The 20,926-nt window shown below is 43.7% G+C and overlaps 1 protein-coding gene across 2 annotated transcripts in view; it reads left to right on the plus strand.

Annotated features, from left to right (window-relative positions):
- The window catches only part of rimbp2a (RIMS binding protein 2a), a 93,495-nt gene that overhangs the window by 57,405 nt on the left and 15,164 nt on the right, over positions 1 to 20,926 (plus strand). For both annotated transcript variants that reach the window (XM_070443578.1, XM_070443577.1), the window contains 7 exons: positions 4,227 to 4,331; positions 7,379 to 7,429; positions 13,820 to 14,024; positions 15,060 to 15,211; positions 15,604 to 15,683; positions 17,486 to 17,595; positions 18,841 to 19,656. In XM_070443578.1, the coding sequence (XP_070299679.1) occupies positions 4,230 to 4,331; positions 7,379 to 7,429; positions 13,820 to 14,024; positions 15,060 to 15,211; positions 15,604 to 15,683; positions 17,486 to 17,595; positions 18,841 to 19,656 (1,516 nt within the window). In that variant the 5' untranslated portion in view covers positions 4,227 to 4,229. The remainder of the gene's footprint in view (positions 1 to 4,226; positions 4,332 to 7,378; positions 7,430 to 13,819; positions 14,025 to 15,059; positions 15,212 to 15,603; positions 15,684 to 17,485; positions 17,596 to 18,840; positions 19,657 to 20,926) is intronic.

A 20,926-nucleotide genomic window follows, 5' to 3' on the forward strand; every position in this document is an offset into this window, starting at 1 on the left:
ATGTTATTCTCAGAAGCTACCTGGAACATATCCCAGTCCGCGTGATCAAAACAATCTTGAAGCATGGGTTCTGATTGTTCAGACCAGCGTTGAATAGTCCGTAGCACGGGTACTTCCTGTTTGAGTTTCTGCCTATAGGAAGGGAGGAGCAACATGGAGTCATGATCAGATTTGCCGAAGGGAGGGCGGGGGAGGGCCTTGTAGGCATTTCGAAAAGCTGAGTAGCAGTGGTCCAATGTTTTCTCAGAGCGAGTGCTACAGTCAATGTGTTGGTATTACTTTGGTAGCGTTTTCCTCAGATTAGCTTTGTTAAAATCTTCGGGTACTCTAAATGTTGCCTCAGGATATTTGTTTTCCAATTTGCATAGAGTCCAGTGTAGTTATTTGAGGGCCATTGTGGTATCGGCTTGAGGGGGAAAATACACGCCTGTGACTATAACCGAAGAGAATTCTCCTGGGATGTAATACGGTCAGCATTTGATTGTGAGGTATTCTATGTCAGGGGAACAAAAGGACTTGAGTTTCTGTATGTTATCACAATCACACCATGAGTAATTAATCATGAAACATACGCCCCCGCCCTTCTCCTTCCCGGAGAGATCTTTATTCCTGTCTGTGCGATGAATGGACTCAGACTATATATAACGAGAACCATGTTTCCTTGAAGCAGAGTATGTTACAAGCCCTGATGTCTTTCTGGAAGGAGATCCTCGCCCTGAGCTCATCAACTTTATTATCCAGAGACTGAACATTAGCGAGTAATATACTCGGAAGCAGTGGGTGTTGTGCGCGCCTCCTTAGTCGGACTAGAAGTCCACTCTCTTCTCAGCCGGCGGTGTTTTGGATCAGCCTCTGGAATCAGTTCAATTGCCCTGGGGGGTACAAACAAGGGATCCAATTCGGGAAAGTCATATGGTCGTAATGCTGGTAATGCTGGTGAGTTACCACCGCTCTGATATTATTTCCGGGTGTATGTAATAACACAAAAAAATTCTGGGCTAATAATGTAAGAAATAACACATATAAAAACAAAATATTGCATAGTTACTTAGGAGCTAGAAGCACGGCTGCCCCAACTTGTCATGGCGCCGACAGAGGTACATGCCCTCCTATGAGAAAAATGCCATTTTGATTGGTGACTATTTTAATGTAATGATTTGATCTGCTAGCGTGAGTGCGGCAGCGAGCTGTCCTGTATGCAGAGCATATGGGTGCCTGGTGGCGAGTTGAGCAGTAGGCTACTTTGAAGTTGCATCTCTCACTGTCAGCGACTGGGAAGGGGGCAATTCGACTGTTTGTTGAGGCAGATGTCAGCAGCAGAAAATCTAGTAAAGACTAGTTAAATAACTGATTTATCTACATTATACAGTGGGGAGAACAAGTATTTGACACACTGCCGATTTTGCATGTTTTCCTACTTACAAAGCATGCAGAGGTCTGTAATTTTTATCATAGGTACACTTCAACTGTGAGAGACGGAATCTAAAACAAAACATCCTGAAAATCACATTGTATGATTTTTAAGTAATTCATTAGCATTTTATTGCATGACATAAGTATTTGATACATCAGAAAAGCAGAACTTAATATTTGGTACAGAAACCTTTGTTTGCAATTACAGAGATCATACGTTTCCTGTAGTTCTTGACCAGGTTTGCACACACTGCAGCAGGGATTTTGGCCACTCCTCCATACAGACCTTCTCCAGATCCTTCAGGTTTCGGGGCTGTCGCTGGGCAATACGGACTTTCAGCTCCCTCCAACGATTTTCTATTGGGTTCAGGTCTGGAGACTGGCTAGGCCACTCCAGCACCTTGAGATGCTTCTTACGGAGCCACTCCTTAGTTGCCCTGGCTGTGTGTATCGGGTCGTTGTCATGCTGGAAGACCCAGCCATGACCCATCTTCAATGCTCTTACTGAGGGAAGGAGGTTGTTGGCCAAGATTTTGCGATACATGGCCCCATCCATCCTCCCCTCAATACGGTGCAGTCGTCCTGTCCCCTTTGCAGAAAAGCATCCCCAAAGAATGATGTTTCCCTCCATGCTTCACGGTTGGGATGGTGTTCTTGGGGTTGTACTCATCCTTCTTCTTCCTCCAAACACGGCGAGTGAGTTTAGAGCAAAAAGCTCTATTTTGTCTCATCAGACCACATGACCATCTCCCATTCCTCTCTGGATCATCCAGATGGTCATTGGCAAACTTCAGACGGGCCTGGACATGCGCTGGCTTGAGCAGGACCTTGCGTGCGCTGCAGATTTTAATCCATGACGACGTAGTGTTGTTACTAATGGTTTTCTTTGAGACTGCGGTCCAGCTCTCTTCAGGTCATTGACCAGGTCCTGCCGTGTAGTTCTGGCTGATCCCTCTTCCTGATGATCATTGATGCCTCACGAGTGAAGATCTTGCATGGAGCCCAGACGGAGGGTGATTGACCGTCATCTTGAACTTCTTCCATTTTCTAATGAATTGCGCCAACAGTTGTTGCCTTCTCACCAAGCTGCTTGCCTATTGTCCTGTAGCCCATCCCAGCCTTGTGCAGGTCTACAATTGTATCCCTGATGTCCTTACACAGCTCTCTGGTCTTGGCCATTGTGGAGAGGTTGGATTCTGTTTGATTGAGTGTGTGGACAGGTGTCTTTTATACAGGTAACGAGTTCAAACAGGTGCAGTTAATACAGGTAATGAGTGAAGAACAGGAGGGCTTCTTAAATAAACAGGTCTGTGAGAGCCGGAATTCTTACTGGTTGGTAGGTGATCAAATACTTATGTCATGCAATAAAATGCAAATTAATTACTTAAAAATCCTACAATGTGATTTCTGGATTTTTGTTTTAGATTCCGTCTCTCACAATTGAAGTGTACCTATGATAAAAATTACAGACCTCTACATGCTTTGTACGTAGGAAAACCTGCAAAATCGGCAGTGTATCTTATGGCAACCTCTTTGGAGGTTGCCATAAGATCGCTACCTTCCCAGAAGAGTGGAGTCTGTTATAGCAGCAAAGGGGGACCAAGTCCATATTAATGCCAATGATTTTGGAATGAGAAGTTCGACGAGCACGTGTCCACATACTTTTGGTCATTCAGCGTACATTAGCAATCAGCTGATGTCTCTGTGAACAGTAGCCTAGTGGTGCTAGCTTGGTTACAGTGTGTGATGACGGAGTGTGCTTTTGCACAGTATTTACGTATATGGTGAAAATAAATAGTTAATTCGACTATAGGAACAGTAGTAAATTATGAATTTGGGGAGGGAGGTTTCACATTGAGCACTTGCCTCTCACAAAGGAGCCTGGTGACAGTCCCTCAGTCACTGGAGTCCCCAGCAGAGCTTAAGACTATGATTATGCAAAGCAGTGCCTACTTAGCCCAAAGCTAGTAGGGGTATCAAAAAAAAGTGTAATTTCAGAAGCATGAATTTGGTACAATTTGAGATGAACTTTGAGAGATTAGAACATTGAGAGATTCGATATTTTTTCAGGTAACGTTTCCACAGCAGCCACTGCCAGTACTCAATTAGAGTTGCTACTGTGGGTCTCTGGAACACTCTTTAGTCTCTACTCTGGAACACATGCATCTACAGTGTATTGCCAAAAACCACTCAACAATTACAAACATAGACTCTGACCTGTCTAATGAGCCAAGCTGATTAAAGAATACCACAGTACCCAAACACCCTCTCTCTCTCTCTCTCTCTTGCTCTCTCTCTCACACACACACAGTGCAGTAATTAGAATCCATAGCTGCTTTATGTTTTTAAACTCCAAGAAACATCTTATGTCCCTAACTCCAATTCCTACCGGCGGCAGCGGCAGATACAGTCATAATGACTCAGCTAATTTGGGAGTGACTAGATTTGGGTTTTGTGTAGGTGTCTCTGTGTGATGGATCACAGGAATCAGTGAGTCGGACTAGATGTAGTCAATACAGGTAGACAAATGTTATACCCTCTGAATAAAAAATTAAAGCTTTTTATGTATTGTGTCATTTTTATGTATTGTGTAGCTGCTTCGGGTGCTGTAAAAGTGTTTGGACTGTTGTGTGACCATTCTATGATCCATTTGGAGATTTTAAAGGCATAGTTACCTCACTATGACCATGAACTTACTGTGTTGTGACCTGGTCTCCCCAGTATGTAACCACGTATTGAACATGTTGTGATATGTTTGTGGTCTCCCGAGCATATGCCCATGTATTGACTGTGTTGTGACCTGTTCTCCACAGCATATGCGAGAGGCTGCAGAGAGGAGGCAGCAGTTGGAAGAGGAGCATGAGCAGGCCCTGGCTGTCCTCACCACCAAGCAGCAGGAGATTCACCTTCTGCAGAGGGTAAGCCCATAATACCCCACCTCGCCTCCGCCCTAGACTCTAACCACCATGACCACAGTATGACCACAGTGGTCACAAGACAAATCAACATTTATTTGTCACGTGCGCCGCATTCAACTAGTGTATACCTTACAGTGAAATGCTTACTTACAGGCCCTAACCAGCAGTGCAATTTTTAAATATAAAATAGCGTAGTTACCTCACACTCTTATCATGGTAACAGTGTGACAGCCTATAGGGAGGAGGTCAGAAACCTGGCCGGGTGGTGCCAGAATAACAACCTATCCCTCAACGTAACCAAGACTAAGGAGATGATTGTGGACTACAGGAAAAGGAGGACCGAGCACGACCCCATTTTCATCGACGGGGCTGTAGTGGAGCAGGTTGAGAGCTTCAAGTTCCTTGGTGTCCACATCAACAACAAACTAGAATGGTCCAAACACACCAAGACAGTCGTGAAGAGGGCATGACAAAGCCTATTCCCCCTCAGGAAACTAAAAAGATTTGGCATGGGTCCTGAGATCCTCAAAAGGTTCTACAGCTGCAACATCGAGAGCATCCTTACCGGTTGCATCACTGCCTGGTACGGCAATTGCTCGGCCTCCGACCGCAAGGCACTACAGAGGGAAGTGCGTACGGCCCAGTACATCACTGGGGCTCAGATGCCTGCCATCCAGGACCTCTACACCAGGCGGTGTCAGAGGAAGGCCCTAAAAATTGTCAAAGACCCCAGCCACCCCAGTCATAGACTGTTCTCTCTACTACCGCTTGGCAAGCGGTACCGGAGTGCCAAGTCTAGGACAAATAGGCTTCTCAACAGTTTTTACCCCCAAGCCATAAGACTCCTGAACAGGTAATCAAATGGCTACCCGGACTATTTGCATTGTGTGCCCCCCAAACCCCTATTTTCGCTGCTTCTACTCTTCTACTTGACCTCCCGGGTGGCGCAGTGGTCTAGGGCACTGCATCGCAGTGCTAGCTGCGCCACCAGAGTCTCTGGGTTCACACCCAGGCTCTGTCGCAGCCGGCCGCAACCGGGAGGTCCGTGGGGCGACGCACAATTGGCATAGCGTCGTCCGGGTTAGGGAGGGTTTGGCCGGTAGGGATATCCTTGTCTCAGTATGTAAAAATGTAATAAAATGTATGCACTCTACTGTAAGTCGCTCTGGATAAGAGCGTCTGCTAAATAACTAAAAATGTAAAAAAATGTATGTTTATCATATATGCATAGTAGCTTTAACGATACATTCATGTACATACTACCTCAATTGGCCCGACCAACCAGTGCTTCTGCACATTGGCTAACCAGGCTATCTGCATTGTGTCCCGCCACCCACCACCCGCCAACCCCTCTTTTACACTACTGCTACTCTCTGTTCGTCATATATGCATAGTCACTTTAACCATACCTACATGTACATACTACCTCAATTAGCCTGACTAACTGGTGCCTGTATATAGCCTCGCTACTGTTATTTTCAACTGTCTTTTTACTGTTGTTTTATTTCTTTACTTACCTATTGTTCACCTAATTCCTTTTTTGCACTATTGGTTAGAGCCTGTAAGTAAGCAGTTCACTGTAAGGTCTACACCTGTTGTATTCAGCGCACGTGTCAAATAAACTTTGATTTGATTTGATTATGAGAGACAAGTATTGTGCAACTATCATGAAATGATCCCCCCAAACACACCATGAAAAAAACTTTAAAAATTCTACCATTAGTCCTGGTGAGACTGATGAGAAAGTAAAAGGGGTCATATAATCAGTGGTCTCCTGTGATTGTCTGTCTCTATGGGCAGCAATAATCTGAGCCTCTAGAGAGCTGTGTGTATTCCTGTGTGTATGTGTTCTGTTCAGAGAGGAGCCATGACAGGCAATTAGCGCAAACGGCAAACACAGCACAGATCAGACTCCCCTGAGCCTAAACTGAGCACTTCACTTTAGAGAGACGCAGAGAGAATGTGTGTCAGCTTCTGTGTCTGCACGTCTATCCGTGACTATCTGTGCTTCAATCCATGTGTTTGTATGCATCTGCCTCAGCGTGCTCGTTTGAGTCCTTGTCCTTCCTTTTTCTGTTTACTCCTATTTATTGTGCTGTGATTTCATTCAATTAGCAATTGCACAGATATTATCTCATTGGAGTAGAACAGCAATTTGTCCTTATCGATATCAAAGCCAATCTGGATGAAACAGATTGATTTCATGAGGCTATTCTGATGCACCTCAGTTTCAGGTTTTTCTGTTGGAACTCATCGCGCCCCATCTGTTCTCACCCAGTCTCCCCCGGTCCTCAGATAGCCCTCAGCTGTGAGGCATTAACTGCCTTCTCCTCCTCATGCTGTGCAGAGCTGACATCAGTTGTTGTTCAACCCAGACTGTCTATTCTACAGGTAACTACCAAAATAATTGAAACACCAACATAAAGTGTCTTAATAGGGCCTTTCGCCACCACAAGTCAGAACAGCTTCAATGCATCTTGGCATAGATTCTACACGTGTCTGGAACTCTATTGGAGGAATGTGACACCATTCTTCCACGAGAAATTACATCATTTGGTGTTTTGTTGATGGTGCTGGAAAACACTGTCTCCGATTCACTACAGAATCAACCCTCTCAATTGGGTTGCAATCTGGTGACTGAGACGGCCATGGCATATGGTTTACATCGTATTCATGCTCATTAAACCACTCAGTGACCGCTGGTGCCCCGGGGAATGGGGGAGTTCTCATCCTATGGGGGCATGGCCATAGTAGCCAAAATAATGGCCAAAATAATGCAATGGCCTGCCCAGCATTTTTATACATGACCCTAAGCATGATAGGATGTTAATTGCTTTATTAACTCAGGAACCACACCTGTGTGGAAACACCTACTTTCAATATACTGTCTCCATTACTTTGGCAGTTACCTGTATGTCTGCAGTGTACCAAGAGCTATGCCACTTGTATGTTTGATGTAACACTGACAGAGAGATACTGTGCAGTGCTCACTGTGTCACCTGCAGGTCCTACAGTAGTATATGACTGTGTTTCTGTGTATTCTTCAGGCTCAGGTTAAAGCTGAGAAAGAGCATGAGGGAGCGGTCCACCTGTTAGAGGTAAGTGGACATGGAGGTCCGATGGGCAAAATGAGGATGGCTTCGGTGGCTGTTTTCAAAATGTCTGTCAATTGACTGATATGTGGTTTTGTTTGTGTATGCAAGATACATTGATGCATATGAAAAATACCTCCATTGTGTTGTTTGAATTCCACCAAATCCATATTGCCTTTCATGAAAAGCTAGTTTTGAGGTAAGCCTGGTTCATCCCAGGTCATACTCCATACTGTATTTACACTGAACAACAAAAATGTAAACGCAACATGTGAATTGTACCAGACATTTTCCACATGCACAAAAAGCTAATTTCTCAAAAATGTTGTGCACAAATTTGTTGATATCGCTCTTAGTGAGCATGTTTCCATTGCCAAAGATAATCCATCCACCTGACAGGTGCGGTATATCAAGAAGCTGATTAAACGGCATGATCATTACACAGGTGCACCTTGTGCTGGGGACAATAAGAGGCCGCTTTAACATTTAAAATGTTGTTGCACAACACAATGCCACAGATGTCTTACGTTTTGAGGGAGCTTGCAATTGGCATTCTGACTGCATGAATGTCCACCAGAGCTGTTGCCATTGAACGTTCATTTCTCTACCATAAGCTGCTTCCAACATTGTGTTAGAGAATTTGGTAGTGCGTCCAACCGGCCTCACAGCCACAGACCACGTGTAACCACGCCAGCCCAGGACTTCCACATCCAGCTTCTTCACCTGTGGGATCTTCTGGATGGGGGACTCATTCTGATTGACTGGACCTGGCTCCCCAGTGGGTGGGCCTGGCTTCCAAGCTGGTGGGCCTATGCTGTCCCAGGCCCACCCATGGCTCCACCCCTGCCCAGTCATGTGAAAGCCATAGATTAGGGCCTAATGAATTTATTTCAATTGACTGATTTCCTTTATGAACTGTAAATCAGTAAAATCTTTGAAATTGTTGCATGTTGCGTTCATATTTTTGTTCAGTATATATACCTTTTTGAGGCTTTCGTTGAGTGGTGATTTTAGCTGTAATGAGAATAGAACACTTTTACAGAGAGTTGGGTCAGCAAAACCTGCTCATAACTCTCTCCTTTACGACTCAGTGAGACCGCTCAACATCACCGTTGCTCAGGCTCAGCTCAGAAGCTCTCATACCAGCCATGGCACTAATGGCTCCTGGAGAAACCTCTTTTACAGAATATATTCAGAGCCCAACTATCCAGATGATGAAATATCTACAGTGTAGAGGAGATGCATTTAGAGGACTGGCACTGTTCACAAAGAACTCCAATAGCATGCTCAGTTACTGCGTTAAGACGAGTTAACCTAGAGAGGAGATGACACTAAGATTATCTAGGGACATGAGTATTATTCCTTTCCATAATTTCTGGTTCTCAACACTGTCTTGGGTATGATTTTGGGTGTTTTTTATTTAATTTTTTATATTTATTGTAAGTTACTTGATATTCCCCATGGGGGACTCGTTCTTACTTGTTTTGTAATGGTTCTCTTTTCTCATTTATTTACATGATTTTGCATGGATTACTGTATTACGTATGCATTGATCTCATACGGTGTAACAGTTTGATTTGGGTGTTTGTTTTCTTTCATCTTTGTTCAATGTCATTGTGTGTTTCTATGTGTTTCTTTTGTGTCTGAACAGAACCATTTGGACAGAATGCAGGTATTTATGTTTCCTACCCTGAAACATCTAGAATCCCAAATGTTCATCATCTCCATGGTCACATTCGTCCTATAACCTTTAAATAGTCTCAGTGAATCACTTAGGCTCTAATTCACATTAGTGCATATGTTATAAAAGGTACGGTAATTAGGCAATCAAACGTACTAATATTGTATTCAATTGAAGTATTTCAGATGAACAGAGCCCAGTGCTGGTACTGCATCACACTATAGATCCTCTTTTGCCTTAGATCCTCTGTACTCCAGTCCAAGGTTGTGTCCCAATCACACCATATTCCCTATATCCCTCAAACTCAACTCTGGACCTCCAAGCCAGTTCCACTGCATTTTTTTATTGTTCCACTCTAATCAGGGACTGATTTAGACCTGGGACACCAGGTGGTGGCAATTAATGATCAGGTAGAACAGAAAACCAGCAGGCTCCGGACCTCGTAGGATAAGAGTTAATTACCCCTGCCCTATATAGTGCACTACTTATGACCATAATACTAACCTAATTGACAGAGTGAAAAGAAGGAAGCCTGTACATAATAAAAATATTCCAAAACATGCATCCTGATTGCATCAAGGCACTAAAGTAATACTGGAAAAATGTGGCAAAGCAATTAAGGTTTTGTTCTAAATACAAAGTGTTATGCTCGGAGCAAATCCAATACAGCACATTATTGAGTACCACTCTATTTTCAAGCATAGTGGTGGCTGCATCATGTCAAAATTWGTGCACTGTATATTAGTCCACTATACAGTGGCTTGCAAAAGTATTCACCCCCCTTGGCATTATTCCTACAGTATTTTGTTGCCTTACAACCTGGAATTAAAATTGATTTTTTGGGGGTGTTGTATCATTTGATTTACACAACATGCCTACCACTTTGAAGATGCAAGATATTTTTGGGGGTGAAACAAACAAGAAATAAGACAAAAAAAATTGAAAATCTGAGCGTGCATAACTATTCACCCCCCCAAAGTCAATACTTTGTAGAGCCACCTTTTGTAGCAATTACAGCTGCAATTCGCTTGGGCTATATCTCTATCTAGCCACTGGGATTTTTGCCCATTCTTTAAGGCAAACTGCTCCAGCTCCTTCAAGTTGGATGGGTGCCGCTGATGTACAGCAATATTTAAGTCATACCACAGATTCTCAATTGGATTGAGGTCTGGGCTTTGACTAGGCCAAGACATTTAAATGTTTCCCCTTAAACCATTCGAGTGTTGCTTTAGCAGTATGCTTAGGGTCATTGCTGGAAGGTGAACCTCTGTCCCAGTCACAAATCTCTGGAAGACTGAAACAGGTTTCCCTCAAGAATTTCCCTGTATTTAGCGCCATCCATCATTCCTTCAATTCTGACCAGTTTCCTAGTCCCTGCCGATGAAAAACATCCCAACAGCATGATGCTGCCACCACCATGCTTCACTATGGGGATGATGTTCTCGGGGTGATGAGAGGTGTTGGGTTCGCGCCAGACATAGCGTTTTCCTTGATGGCCAAAAAGCTACATTTTAGTCTCATCTAACCAGAGTACCTTCTTCCATATGTTTGGGGAGTCTCCCACATGCCTTTTGGCGAACACCAAACGTGTTTGCTTGTTTTTTTCTTTAACTTCTTATGGCTGCAGGGGCAGTATTGAGTAGCTTGGATGAAAGGTGCACAGAGGTGCCCAGAGTAAACGGCCTGCTCCTCAGTCATAGTTGCTAATATATGCATATTATTAGTAGCATTGGATAGAAAACACTCTGAAGTTTCTAAAACTGTTTGAATTATGTCTGTGAGTATAACAGAACTCATATGGCAGGCAAAAACCTGAGAAGTTCCACTTCCTGTTTGGATTTTTTCTGAGGCTGGTAGATTTTCAACCAAGCTCCCATTGAAATTACAGCAAGATATGAATGAGTTTTCACTTCCTACGGCTTCCACTAGATGTCAACAGTCAATAGAACTTTGTCTGATGACTCTACTGTGAAAGGGGGCCGAAGGAGACCGGAATGAGTCACTACTGCCATGAGCTAACAGGAATACCTAGGATAGGATAAAGTAATCCTTCTAACCCCCCCCTTCCCCTTAAAAGAGTTAGATGCACTATTGTAAAGTGGTTGTTCCACTGGATATCATAAGGTAAATGCACCAATTTGTAAGTCGCTCTGGATAAGAGCGTCTGCTAAATGACTTAAATGTAAATGTAAGGTGACCATTTTTTCACCATGCGCGTTCACATGAGGAGGTCCTCCGTTCCATCGCTCATCTGAAGTCAATGTAATTCTCCGGTTGGAACGTTATTCAAGATTTATTTGAACAACATTCTAAAGATTGATTCAATACATCGTTTGATATGTTTCTACTGACTGTTTACGGAACTTTTGGACATTCCGTCACGTTTTAGTGAACGCGCTTTGTGACTTTGGAATTGTTTACCAAACGCGCTAACCAAAGTAGCTAATTGGACATAAATAACGGACATTATCGAACAAATCAAGCATTTATTGTGGACCTGGGATTCCTGGGAGTGCATTCTGATGAAGATCATCAAAGGTAAGGGAATATTTATCATGTAATTTCTGGTTTCTGTTGACTCCAACATGGCGGCTAATTTGACTCTTGTTCTGAGCTCCGTCTCAGATTATTGCATGGTTTGCTTTTTCTGTAAAGTTTTTTTGAAATCTGACACAMCGGTTGCATTAAGGAGAGGTATATCTATAATTCCATGTGTATAACTTATATTAACATCTACATTTATGATGAGTATTTCTGTTGAAACGATGTGGCTATGCACTATCACTTGATGTTTTTGGAACTAGTGAATGTAACGCGCCAATGTAAATTCAGATTTATTTTTATATAAATATGAACTTTATCAAACAAAACATGCATGTATTGTGTAACAGGAAGTCCTATTAGTGTCATCGGATGAAGATCATCAAAGGTTAGTGATTAATTTTATCTCTATTTCTGCTTTTTGTGACTGCTATCTTTCGCTGGAAAAATGTCTGTGCTTATTGTGGTTTGGTGTGACCTAACATAATCGTTTGTTGTACTTTCGCTGAAAAGCATATTTGAAATCGGACACTTTGGTGGGATTAACAACAAGATTACCTTTAAAATTGTATAAGAAACATGTATGTCTGAGGAATTTTAATTATGAGATTTCTGTTGTTTTGAATTTGGCGCCCTGCACTTTCACTGGCTGTTGTCATATCATCCCGTTACCGGGATTGCAGCCATAAGAAGTAAGCAATGGAGTGTACGGCTTAAAGTGTTCCTATAGACAGATACTCCAATCTCAGCTGTGGAGCTTTGCAGCTCCTTCGGTGTTATCTTTGTTGCCTCTCTGATTAATGCCCTCCTTGCCTGGTCCATGAGTTTTGGTGGGCGGCCCTCTCTTGGCAGGTTTGTTGTGGTGCCATATTCTTTCCACTTTTTAACAATGGATTTAGTGGTGCTCCATGGGATGTTCAAAGTTTCGGATATTTTTTTTTAACCCAACGCTGATCTTTACTTCTCCACAACTTTGTCCCTGACCTGTTTGGAGAGCTCCTCGTTCTTCATGGTGCTGCTTGCTTGGTGGTGCCCCTTGCTTAGTGGTGTTGCAGACTCTGGGGCCTTTTAAAACAGGTGTATATACACTGAGATCATGTGACAGATCATGTGACACTTAGATTGCACACCGGTGGACTTTATTTAACTAATTATGTGACTTATGAAGGTAATTGGTTGCACCAGATCTTATTTAGGGACTTCATAGCAAAGGGGGTGAATACATATGCAGGCACCACTTTTCAGTTGTTTGTTTTTTAGAATTTTTTGAAATAGGTAATTTTTTTCATTTCACTATTTTGTGTATGTCCATTACATGAACTCCAAATAAAAATCAATTTAAATGACAGGTTGTAATGCAACAAAATAGGAAAAATGACAAGGGGGGTGAATACTTTTGCAAGGCACTGTATAGGGAATGTGGTGGCATTTGGGACGAATACCAGATGTCCTGTAAGATCCAAGCACATTTGATGTCCTTGTTTCCTTTTTAAACCAATCAGACCAAAGTAGTGGCTCCCCGATGGCTGTTTATTCATCCTCAGTTTCTGTATCTCAGCCCATCTTGCAGCTGAGTGTTCTGACTCTGAAGTGTTCTGACTCTCTAGTTTTATCGCTGGGTGAAACCAACTTTCCTCGTGACTAGGACCCTGGCTTGCCTTATCTCTTACTGTGCAGGCCATGGTGTTTCAGTCTTGTAGCTTTCAGAGAAAACCCAACGGTTGTTAACTCAAGGCTCTAAATGTAATCTCGGAGCTGCTTAGATAATGTCTTTAAAGTACATACTTTTATAAGCCTCTTAACTCGTCACACTGCTTGGCTTTGTTATCAAAGTGTATCAGCGTTGCACAGCCTCTACTTCCAGATCCTTTGATTACTCGGCAGGCAGTGTTTTTGATATGAATGAGCTGTTCTAAGCTAGAAATGGCTCTTTTGGGATCCCGTGCCATAATTGGTTCAGCTTGCGATCTGCAGCACCAGTAAAGGATTTAAGCCAATGATTAGTTTAACTCATATCCATGTAGTGGTATATTACTAACATGTTATTAACATAAAACATGCATTGCCTTGCAATTTAGTGTATCCTGTTCTAAAGATTTGCTACATAGGAACACAGAAACCCTCCTCCCATTGACCGTTTGTGTCTATCTCTCACACATCCCTGTCTATGGAAGGTCAAGGTTCGCGACCTGGAGCTGAAATGCAGGTCACAGACTGAACAGTTTGGCCAGCTGTCCAAGGACCTGGAGGATTTCCGTTTGGAGGCGGATACTGTAGACATCCTCAGCACTGAGCCTTTCTCCAAACACGACGTTCCCTTTCACCCGGAAAATAAACTCTCCCAAATCCTCAACGGACTGGCAGCCCAGGCAGGGAAAGGTGAGCACTCCCAACTCCCAACCCTGCCCACTGTGAGAACATTGTGGTGTCAGATGACATAGATATGAAGCAGAAAAGTGCTTATCACTAGAGAATTAAAGTATATACATCATGTCTGGCATTTGATTCAAACAGTGTATCTCATCAATCAAGACCAAAAGACAGTTCTGAAACACCCATGTTTGTGCTCCAGACAAGGAGGCTCTCAGTCAGTCATTATGCCTGGGTAATTAATTAATAAAAAATTGAACGAGACAGTCGTTTAATCTAGTTGTCACAACAATGACCTTTGCCAGAACCCTGTGGGGTGAGGTAGGGAGAGTGGGAGAAAGAGAGGGAAAGTTGGCAACTAAACGGGCTGGTGTGAGTCACAGTAAGGCCCCGCTTTTCTCTTCAGTCCATCTCAGCAGAACAGGCTTCAAGGCCAGTCTGGATCACTGGAAACGGAAGAAATGCTGCTTTATTCATGATCAATGACACAGCTCATTGATCAGCGGGCTGATACTGTATGTTACTTCTGGTAATGAGAACCAACACGTTAGTTTTCTAACCCCACATACTGTAACCTGCCAGTTGAACACAGAGCAGAATCATCGATGCAGATACTGTAGATTAGAAGCCTCTGAGATACTGCTCTAGATATCCTCTTCTCTCGCTTTACTGCAGTGAGAATGCTACTGTACGGTTGTAATCTGGTAGCATGATGAACCAAATCCAACCACCAAGAATTCAAATTTAATATTTTTGTCTAAGATGGGAAATTACCTAGGCATGGCTTTGTGTAGGGGTGTGGCTGCTAGAACTCTGTGATGGTAGAGTCCCGTTCCGTGTCAGTTATGTCTTCAGAGAGTAGAGAGTGTTAAGCATCAGAGAAATGCCTTGCAGATGTGTCAGGCAGAGAGCAGAGCCAGGTCCTGGCCATAAAGAGTGTTTGCTGTGTACTCCCCTGAACAGGAAATCAATAGCTGTGCCATGAATGAGAGCAGAAGGAATGACAGATGCTCTTTATTTGGTGTGGAAATCGATGTTTCCCAGGCGATGAGGGCTCGGCAAACACTCGGCTGATATCCAAGTTCCTCCGCCCACTGCAGATCGGAGACAGAGACAGGCCGGAGCTGCTGTTTGTCAATCCCTCCGCCGTGACAACGAGCTGCCCCAGCAGCCCGCGACGGGCGACTCCCTCAGAGGTGGGTCCTGCTCTCTGCTCTTCTCATACAGAGACAAAGTCCCATTGCTAAAGCATGAGGGTGCTATTGCTCAAGAGATGGGCTATTCATGGACGAGCTGTATACTTGCACTTGATAGCCATCAGCTGAGCAATAGCTGTAAAACCAATTGGTTTACCACCAGACAGCAACATGAGTCTCCTGTGGCAATTGTCAGACAGTAGAACTAGACAGTATAAGAGTGCTGGGAAGTTTTTCTGTGTCAGATCAGTCATTCCACTGCAGACATGATTATGAGTGGCTATGATCATAAGCAAAGCCATTGTGTTTGAATTGGTTTTGCCTCAATGGATCAGAGTTATGGTATTTAGATGCAACTCTGTGATTGCTTCCCTGCCCGTGTGTTTCCCAAGATGGAGGATGAGATCCGTCGTGCACCCAGGTCCAAGCCTCGCTACACTGGCGCAGTCCGTCTATGCACCGCCCGCTACAGGTGAGACCAGTGTGTCTGTCTCACAACACCTGGGAAAGCTGAATCACGTATAGCTTGCTGACACCGAGCAGCGCCAGAAATCCACACATAACACTCTGGACCAGTGCTAGATCACTTAGTACCTCCACATGCACATCAGAAGCACTATTTTCTCCATAAACATCTTGTAGTATATATTGTAGTCAGGAGCACATCTACAGTACCAGTCAAAAGTTTGGACACACCTACTCATTGAAGGGTTTTTCTTTATATGTACTATTTTATACATTGTAGAATAATAGTGAAGACATAAAAACTATGAAATAACACATATGAAATCATGTAGTATCCAAAAAAGTGTTAAACAAATCAAAATATGTTTTAGATTTTAGATTCTTCAAAGTAGCCACCTTTTGCCTTGATGACAGCTTTGCACACTCTTGGAATTCCTTTAACCAGCTTCACCTGGAATGCTTTTCCAACAGTCTTGAAGGAGTTCCCACATGTGTTGAGCACCTGTTGGCTGCTTTTCCTTCACTCTGCGGTCCAACTCATCCCAATCCATCTCAATTGGGTTGAGGTCGGGTGATTGTGAAGGCCAGATCATCTGATGCAGCACTCCATCACGCTCCTTCTTGGTCAAATAGCCCTTACACAGCCTGAAGGTGTGTTGGGTCATTGTCCTATTGAAAAACAAATGATACTCCCACTAAGCAAACAACAGATGAAATGGAGTATCACTGCAGAATACTGTGGTAGCCATGATGGTTAAGTGTTCCTTGAATTCTAAATAAATCACTGCCAATGTCACCAGCAAAGCACCCCCACACCATCACACCTCCTCTTCCATGCTTCACGGTGGGAACCACACATGCAGAGTTCATCCGTTCACCTACTCTGCGTCTCACAAAGACAAGGCGGTTGGAACTAAATATCTCAAATTTGGACTCATCTGGGACAGCTTTTCACTGGTCTAATGTCCATTGCTCATGTTTCTTGGCCCAAGCAAGTCTCTTCTTATAATTGGTGTACTTTAGTAGTGTTTTTTTACAGCAATTCCACCATAAAGGCTTGATTCAAGCAGTTTCCTCTGAACAGTTGATGTTGAAATGTGTTTGTTACTTGAACTCTGTAAAGCATTTATTTGGGCTACAATCTGAGGTGCAGTTAGCGTATCCTCTGCAGCAGAGATAACTCTGGGTCTTCCTTTCCTGTGGCGGTCCTCATGAGAGCCAGTTTCATTATAGCGCTTGATGGTTTTTGTGACTGCACTTGAAGAAACTTTCAAAGTTCTGAAATTTTCCGCATTGACTGACCTTCATATCTTCAAGTAATGATGGACTGTTGTTTCTCTTTGCTTATTTGAGCTGTTCTTGCCATAATATGGACTTGGTCTTTTACCAAATAGGGCTATCTTCTGTATACCACACCTACCTTGTCACAACACAACTGATTGGCTCAAACGAATTAAAAAGGAAATAAATTCCACAAATTAACTTTTAACGAGGCACACCTGTTCATTTAAATGAATTCTAGGTGACTACATCATGACGCTGGTTGAGAGAATGCCAAGTGTGCAAAGCTGTCATCAAGGCAAAGGGTGGCTACTGTGAAGAATCTCAAATATAACATATGTTTTAATTTGCTTGACACTTTTTTGGTTAACACATTATTCCATATGTGTTATTTCATAGTTTTGATGTCTTCACTATTATTGTACAATGTAGAAAATAGTAAAATGAAGAAAAACTCTAGAATGAGTAGGTTTGCCCAAACTTTTGACTGGTACTGTATGTTGAACCCTCCTCTCTCTTGTTGTGTAGTTACAACCCTTATGATGGACCTAATGAGCACCCAGAGGCAGAGCTCCCCCTGGTGGCTGGGAAGTACCTGTATGTGTACGGCACGATGGATGACGACGGCTTCTACGAAGGTGAGAGGGAATCCAGGGTTACTACACACTTCACCACTAGCATCAGTAGCAACATATGCAATCTCATTAGCATTATGAAGGCTTTTCCATCCATGGCTACGCTAATCCTCCTAGCATCCCTGGCCCAGATTTCAGCCTGCTTCAGCAGCTCTGGTGAGTCATCACTAGCTGCCATTGTTGGTGGTGGGTGAGATTGCCTAGTGTTAGCCTAGCTCCTGCCTGGCTGGCTGCTTGGAAATGGATGATGTTTGTATTTACCACAGGGATACTGGGGCTCAGACCAAGCTGTTGTCAAGATGCAGCCTGATCCCCGTAGCTAGAAGGCTAATCCGGCAACAGGGCTCTGATTAATCACAGACATATTCCCCTGCAGATGGAGAGCCATCTAGGGCCTCCTAGCCTCACGAATGTACTGACTGGAATTACGAGATAAAGAGGGAGAGGACAGTTAGGCTGTCTTCGAAAAGCAAGTACAGTACTGATGAGAGAAAGAGTTTGGTGGTCACTATAGTGAACTGGGTGCGGTTTCATACGCACCCTCTCCATTGTGCAGGAATTGTTTTTTTCACCCCCTGTACTTCCTGGAGAAATTGATGACATCATATCCCTACCTTCTCTGTTTGATTCAAGAGAACTGTCCCAACCTTGGGGACGGGCACCACAGAGTCTCTCTTTCCACACCAGTAGTACTCACACTCACAGATAACACTTGCATTGAATCACAAGGGCTCTAGTCATTATTTTTCCTTCTCTTTTTTCACTAATGAGATGGTCTATTTTTAGCTGATGGTAACATTTGCAGCAGGCATCATTAAAGGCTTGAGCGTTCCATAGTTTCCCCCTGAGACAGCCGTGCAAGACTGGTGTCTTTACCTTCAGGCTGCTGTGTATCAGAACAGAACAGAACAGGGTTCCTGGAAGGTGTTACTGTGTCTGTCTGAATAATCACTCAATAAAATCTTCACAGCCAGCTAATCCTGAGTGATATTACATGTTGCTGACAATTGAAATATCCATATTCTGCTTAACTCTTTTGATCTTGTCTTTACATACCTCATTGCCATATAAATATATTAGACATTCCTCTATACATTCTAAAGGTACTTTTTCATTTAATTATTTGGAATATACTGTATGTTTTGGGATGAGATTAATAGAGGAATTTGAAGACATAGGGTTGTGAGTTTGTATTTTGTTGATAATAAAGTAAGCATCTCTTGCTGTCTCTGTCTTTGTGTGCTCCAGGGGAGCTGCTGGATGGCCAGCGAGGACTGGTCCCCTCCAACTTTGTGGAGTTTGTACAAGACAAGGAGAAACCATCCATCCAGCCAGGGGACACAGGGGAGGACCTGGGCTCTCTGGACAATACCTCCCTTGGCCTAATGGGGGCCGATGGAGGGCCCCCTCAGGATGGGCTACTGGGCTCCACCAACCCACTGGGCCCCTGCAGCAACGGCACAGGCCCCCTGGACCCTGAGGATCTGTCTGATGACATTGTGCCTTACCCCCGGAGGATCACCCTAATCAAGCAGTTGGCCCGTAGCGTCATTGTGGCCTGGGAGCCCCCCATGGTGACCATGGGCTGGGGAAACATCAGCTGCTACAACGTGCTGGTGGATGGCGAGGTGCGTGCCAGCGTGCCCTACGGGGGCAGGACCAAGTCTTTGTTGGAGAAGCTGGATCTGGACACGTATACGCACCGCGTGTCCGTGCAGAGTGTGACAGACAGGGGACTGTCGGACGAGCTACGCTGCACCCTGATGGTGGGAGCCAACGTGGTGGTGGCGCCGTACGGCCTGCGTGTGGACGACATCCTGCGCGACTCGGCCGAGCTCTCCTGGTTGCCCAGCAACAGTAACTATGGGCACACGGTGTTCCTGGATGGGGCGGAGCATGCGGTGGTGCGGCCGGGGAGGTACAGGCTGCGCTTCGTCAACCTCAAGGCCATGACGGTGTACAAGGTGAGGGTGGTGGCCCGGCCACACCAGGTGCCATGGCAACTGCTCATGGAGCAGAGGGAGAAGAAGGAGACTGCTGTGGAGTTCTGCACACAAGCTGCTGGTGAGGCTGGGTTCTTCTTAAGTCTAACTGGTTCTTTTGTCCAACATATGTTATATGTTATTTTGTCCAATACATTGTTTTTCTGTCATCTATAATGTGTTATGGAAAGGTTGGATGAAAGTCCATTGGACTTTAGATATAGACCATTAAGATAGATAGATAACTCATGTCTTTACCCGTGCCATGTATGTCTGTTATGTTTTGTCCAGGTCCTGGACCATATTCCAGATCAGGTCAGAAGGAAGACCAGTTTTTTTATGGGAAAAGTAGGAAGTAGTTTTTGATTGGCATGGGTAACTGACACATTGAATGAAAAGAAGCTAACAGCACTTTAAAACCTAAGAAATTATTATGAGTAACTTTCTCAGCTTTTCCCTGCCATTGGCTTGATGCTAATATACATTTTAAATTAAGGGGACGTCCCAAATAGCCAACTATTCCCTATATAGTACACTAGTTTTAACCAGAGCCCTGGTCAAAAGTAGTAGACTATACAGGGAATATGGTGCCATTTGGGACACAACCCTAAAGCTGCCGAAGTAACTCCCTCCCACTCGATCTTTAACTGAGATGACTACATCAGTATCCGTGTGCATTTCCCTCTGCCTGAGCTGTGACATCACTGTGACGTCCTGCATGGTGTACCCAGTGAACCAGGAGAGAACAGGCTGTACTCATTCAACTCACACTGACGCCTCTCACACATAAGACACACACAGACACAAACATTGACAGACACACAGACAGACTATATAGACGGTCGGCCACACAGACCCATGCACACACACACGCCCACACACACAAACATGCACACATGCATACACACTAACACACACACTCATGCTTTCAGGTGGCCTTGGGCCTCCCTTTGTGCCTTCTACTTTCAATATTTGCATCATGCAATACATGGCAAGCAACAGGGCAATGCTGCACATAAAACATTCCAAATAGCTTAGCTTATAAATGCTATATCAATAAATACACTTATATTCCAAAAAGCTTAGCTTATAAATACTTTATCGAGAAATGCACTTTTATTTGTTTGAGTGTCATTACAAGGAGTTTGATGTTAACCAGATAAGACGTTTCATGAATTTGGGATTCACTCTCAAAACAATCCACTCAAATTTGACCAGATATTGCATGACATTTAAATTATGATTTAATTGGTGTATACAACCAACATTGGGAAAGGGAACTGCTTTGTGTATCATAGACATGTCACAATCATGTAGTTCACAACAGAAAGAGATGGGATTAAACAAGTTAA

This window comes from Salvelinus sp. IW2-2015, linkage group LG5 (genome assembly GCF_002910315.2).
Source record: "Salvelinus sp. IW2-2015 linkage group LG5, ASM291031v2, whole genome shotgun sequence".
Lineage (NCBI taxonomy): Eukaryota > Metazoa > Chordata > Actinopteri > Salmoniformes > Salmonidae > Salvelinus > Salvelinus sp. IW2-2015.